General features: G+C 37.8%; 1 protein-coding gene across 2 annotated transcripts; it reads left to right on the top strand.

Annotated features, from left to right (window-relative positions):
* On the top strand, positions 1-3,333 carry LOC106711498 (sterol carrier protein 2-like). 2 transcript variants are annotated; one of them, XM_045681405.1, is made up of 2 exons: positions 1-1,202; positions 3,142-3,333. In XM_045681405.1, exons 1-2 carry the CDS (start codon positions 96-98, stop codon positions 3,307-3,309), a joined length of 1,275 nt encoding a protein of 424 aa, XP_045537361.1. In that variant the 5' UTR covers positions 1-95; the 3' UTR covers positions 3,310-3,333. The 2 variants fall into 2 exon arrangements, with proteins under 2 accessions (XP_045537361.1, XP_045537360.1); XM_045681404.1 differs by lacking the exon at positions 3,142-3,333 and adding an exon at positions 2,071-2,290.
* The last annotated feature ends 2,089 nt before the right edge of the window (positions 3,334-5,422 follow it).

Below are 5,422 nucleotides of genomic sequence, written 5' to 3'. Positions count from 1 at the left end.
CAAAATAATTCGCAAACGTTGTAGCTACGTCGACATTCACCCGACTCGTCGTACAATTATTGTTTTAATTTTTTAATTCAGAATTTAAAAAAACAATGGGTAGAAAGGTTTTCGTGGTGGGTGTGGGTATGACCCCGTTCGTGAAGCCGAGCTCCGACCGCGATTACCCAGAGATGGGCAAGGAGGCGGTAGAGGGGGCCCTCCGCGACGCCAACCTGCCCTACGCCGACGTGCAGCAGGCCGTCTGCGGCTACGTGTTCGGCGACTCGTGCTGCGGCCAGCGCGTGCTCTACCAGGTCGGCATGACCGGCATCCCCATATACAACGTCAACAACAACTGTTCTACCGGCTCCAACGCACTCTTCCTGGCCAAGCAGCTCATCGAGGGCGGTCTATGCGACATCGCCCTCGCAGTCGGCTTCGAAAAGATGGCTCCGGGTCCGCTAGGATCCGGACACTTCAAAGACCGCGCGGGTCCGCTGGACAGACACCTCGCAAAAATGGGCGAGATGGCTGAGCTCCAGGATCTGCCGCACACGCCGCAATACTTCGGCAACGCAGGCCTGGAGCACATGCGCAAATACGGCACCACTGAGCTTCACCTCGCTAAGATCGCCGCCAAGAACCATCGGCATGGCACGCGCAACCCGCGCGCGCAGAGCAAGCGCGAGTATACCGTCGAGGAGATCCTAAACTCACGGCGTATCTACGGGCCGCTGACGAAGCTCGAGTGCTGCCCGACGAGCGATGGCGCCGGCGCGGCAGTGCTCATGTCCGAAGATGCTGTCAAGGCGCGCGGCCTGCAGGATCGCGCGGTGGAGATCATCGGCATGGAGATGGCGACCGACACGCCGGCCGTCTTCCAGGAGAAGAGCTGCATGAAGGTGGTGGGCTCGGACATGACCGCGCTGGCCGCCAGCCGAATCTACCAGAAGACCGGCGTCTCCCCCAAGGAAGTTGACGTGGTGGAGCTGCACGACTGCTTCGCTTCCAACGAGATGATAACATACGAGGGACTTCAGCTGTGCGGCGAAGGGGAGGCGGGCAAGTTTATTGACGCTGGGGACAACACGTACGGCGGGCGGGTGGTGGTCAACCCGAGCGGCGGCCTTATTGCCAAGGGCCACCCGCTGGGCGCCACTGGGCTGGCGCAGTGCGCGGAGCTCGTTTGGCAGCTCCGGGGCGAGGCAGGACCTAGACAGGTGGGTAGTGACGGAGACCTTATGGAGGTATTGCAAATATAAGACCTCCGAAAAGTGGAGTCACGATGGATATGAAAGGATAGGTATAACTAAGTAGCTAAATACTAAATGCCGTTACGTTTGTTTGGTTTCAATTCTTAAATTTTCTAAAATAATAAGAAATCAAGTTGCCCAAAAGACTTGATGCCACCCATAGGCAATCTGAGGATATCTTATATAAGGATAAAGTATAATACTGTTTATCTTTAAACAAACAATATGTCTTATCAATTTGTAAGTACGTGATATGTAATCAGATGATATCCGGCGTTTTTACATTTGTAATGCTTACTTTTTTCACCTTCGGGTCAAATGTTATTGATATACATGGGCGTCGCCTACAGATAAACTAGGCCAGGTCTAGGTGGAGATGAGAGCTACCATTAAGATAGTCTTATTCGAAGTAGTTTTATATCTGTTTTACTTTCTTCAATTCTTTAGGTAACCCCACCTGTCAAAATGACATATAATTTCAAAATCAATTCAATTCAATTTCCAAGCAGTGGCTTTTAGGTATGCCAACTGGGCACTAATTGTTTCGCCAGTTTCGCGTTGAAGAGGGAGGCTCGAAGGAGATTGATCGGTGATATATGTTGCAAAATTTGACCAGCTAATTTCAATATCAGTAAGCTTTTTAGGCTACAGTCACAATCTCACAATGCAACTGACGTAACGCAACATGCAAATTTTCGTCCAATCGGATAAAACATTAAAAAAACATAAAACATTACACAGTTTACAATGTTTAGGTTTTTATTTTAAACCAAGTAGTCAACCTAGTCTTTTTATTTTTTTTGGCAGATATAAACTATTGTTGTTTATTATACAGGTACCTAAGGCGCGTATCGGATTGCAGCACAACCTGGGCGTAGGAGGCGCTGTCGTCATCACCATGTACAAAAAGGGATTCCAAAACACGACCCCCAATAAAGTCGCCGCCACAGAGAATATTCGAGAAGATGTACAATCTAAATTATAAAGCTTTAAAAATGTTGACGTATTAAAAATGGTACAATTTCTTTGAGAACTAAAATAAATTAAAGTTTAAAACATATGTAAGTTTAATCGCCTATTGCTATTGCAATATAAAATGGGAAAAATGGTTCAAAATACAGATAATATTCTATGTTATTTTTACTTTTTTATGGCGATTTTTCTCATTTTTTTGTGTTTGTAATTATTTTAGTTTTTTTATATTATCTTCTATATGCATATATCTTATTTTATTTATATATACAACAGCCTTATCTAATGCGGACAATGCTTGACACCGGGTGAACTCCGTACATCGATCGAGTACATGTACATGTACATTTGGTATCCTAACAATACAGCAACGATAAAGGTTCTAACAATCAAAATTAATATTATTGGTAATTTTACTCTAATGTTTCAAGAATGATTTACTTAAAAAAAAGTATAATTCGATTGATAAACATGGTAAATAAGGAATTTAAAAAATATATCAATTACTAGCAGTCGCCCGCGACTTCGTCCTCGCGAAATAAAAAAAAAACCTAGAACTTAAACTCCCATTTTTACACCTTTGGAAATAAAATTTGAAAAAAGCCTTAAAGTTGTCGTTAATTATTTGTGCTGAAAAGTATTTATCTCAATTTTCATGAAATTCTGCTCAAGGAATAACTTTGCTCCATTCAAACATTTGACTCCATTTAGGACCCTTAGGGGACGCATTTCGTAAAATTCTTAATTAGTGGACGCCTACGATGCAACAGGAACCTCTATGCAAAATATCAAGTCTCTACACCCAGACGTTTTGGCTGCGTGTTGATAGTTGAGGCAGTAAATTTACTCTTTTATATATAGATGAGCAATGCGCCTCGACTCGACTAATGTGTATGAACTTCTAAATTATGTCTGTATTCATTCACTCTTCCAGGTACAAAACGCGCGTATTGGGCTTCAACACAACCTGGGGCTAGGTGGAGCGGTCGTAGTCGCCATCTATCGCAAAGGCTTTGACAACAAGAATCAACGCGACTTCTCTTCCAGTCATCAAAAAGGCAAAATGGCCGCGAAGGATGGAAAAATTCGCGCCAAAATTTAAACTTTAGTATAACGCCATCTTTTGTTCAGTAGTGACCACAAACGACTTTTTTACACTGTTCACTGCGTTTTGTGAACAAGAAAAAATAATGAAAAGGTATCAAATGCTTTTTTCATTATTTTTTTACTGTATTTGATAACAAATCATATGGACATAGATATCATGCTAGAAAAATAATACTAAAGTACGGCTACCACTTGGAACTTGATAATATTTATTTAACAGCGACATCTATTAGCATTATTGGGTAAATTTTGTTTGTTTGAAACAAATCAAAAATTGATATTTTAGTCTTATAAACACAAACAAGAAAAAAAAGCAATTACATGCTTTTTTCATAATTTTTTTACTGCATTTGATAACAAATCACTTGGACATAGATATCGTGCTAGAAAAGTAACACTAAAGTACAGCTACCTTGGTAATATTTATTTTACAGCGACATCTATTAGCAGTGTTGGGTAATTTTTGTTCGTTTGAAACAAAAAAAAAAATTGACATATCACAAACACGCCATTATCGATATACATTCGTTAAAAAATCTTTAGTATAAATAAAGTTACAATGGCGATAGAGGGCAACATAAACATAAATGTATAATGTAAATGCCACTACATAATTACTACGATTTATGTAAAAAACCGGTTTTTTATCTTTTTGAATAGTCGAAAAGTATTAAATACACATTATGAATTAGGATTAAATACATTCTAAAAGGTTTTTACTCATTCTATTTGATTACATTTACTGTTAAAATGTTAGTATTGTATTGGCTACAAATTTTGTTATATAACAACCTTATGTAAAGTTTTAAAACATTGTCGCATGAATAATACGATTTATTATGGTTTAGCATAGGGAAGGAAAATAAACTTGAACATTTCGTGATGTGTTTGTGTGGACTTGCACAATATCCTGTTCAAGTTACGTTTTGAGCGTGATTTGTACAACCATAATGTTTATTCAAGTTATAAATCTTATAAACATTGTCTTTAGAAACATTGTAAAATTACACGTACATAAATAAGTCTTCCGATTTCTGAATTAGTAGTAACAGTAGATAATGTTAAAATTTAGGAAATTTAGGAGTTGGATTCTTAATCTGATTTTTTTTAAAGTGTTAAAGTTATATAAAATCAGCAAAAATTCAACAAATTTTTTTTTACAATCAAGAAAAAAAATGAGAAGCGATTGTCGTCACATCTTTTGATTAACGGGGATCATTGCAGAATTAGTTGAAGTATTTTTAGAGCAAAAAAAAATAAAAAATAAAACGGTCGGACTTTGAGAAAATTACGTTTTTTTTTCAAAAAAAACTATAATATTTCATATATCTGGGATTCTGAAAATTTTTTCATATTTTTTTTCGAAAACTACATTTGAAAACAAAAATTTTGAAAAAAAAAAAGTTCTCAAACGGTAAATTTTTGAAAAAGTTCTGGCAATTTAAAAATAAAAGAGCGGTTTTTTTTTCAAAAATTCATAACTTTTTTTGAATTATGAAAAAAAAATTGAAAAAATTCTGAAAAATAACTTTCGGGGGGTAGAAAAAGATAGAAAATTTTCAGCGAAATCAAAGGGGGTCAGGTAAAAAATTTGTCGATTTGACATGGAATGACCCATATACATATATTCATATACATAAATGAACATTTTCATCCTAAACATATCGTGTTTATGCAGTAGAAATGCACTTTCAATATCTTCTGTTATTGTCTAATTTGTGGTTCAAACATCGCTTGCGTCTGATGATGTAAAATGCTTCTCATTAGTGTTAATTTTATAGTACTCGTATATATAAGAGAATGCATTATGTCAAAGATTGGCAAGGCGTTGATATTGTAATCAAAGGTAAGATAATACATTATGATGGTTCCGTAATAAATTAAAAGTATTAGGAATATGAAACTAGTCTGGTTCAGTTTTGAAATCGTGTGAGTTTAGGTTATTTTCCTCGTTTCCTTGTAATATGCTCAGTATAATATGAAAAAAACTTTACATAAAACTTAAAGGCAACAACATCGCAGTGTTTTGCAGCGTCGATAGTCTTACAGGGAATCCTAGTTTTTTACTTATCTGACCTTGTTTCCTCGCGGAGTTGACAATATATAGG

The sequence above is a fragment of the Papilio machaon genome, chromosome 15 (genome assembly GCF_912999745.1).
Source record: "Papilio machaon chromosome 15, ilPapMach1.1, whole genome shotgun sequence".
Lineage (NCBI taxonomy): Eukaryota > Metazoa > Arthropoda > Insecta > Lepidoptera > Papilionidae > Papilio > Papilio machaon.
This window is presented reverse-complemented; position numbering and strand designations above follow the sequence as displayed.

Bases quoted from the DNA above. Each gene is read 5' to 3' on its own strand.
- LOC106711498 (XM_045681405.1), top strand. From the start codon at position 96: ATGGGTAGAAAGGTTTTCGTGGTGGGTGTGGGTATGACCCCGTTCGTG. The intron at 1,203-3,141 runs GTGGGTAGTGAC...TCACTCTTCCAG, and splicing joins GCGAGGCAGGACCTAGACAG to GTACAAAACGCGCGTATTGG.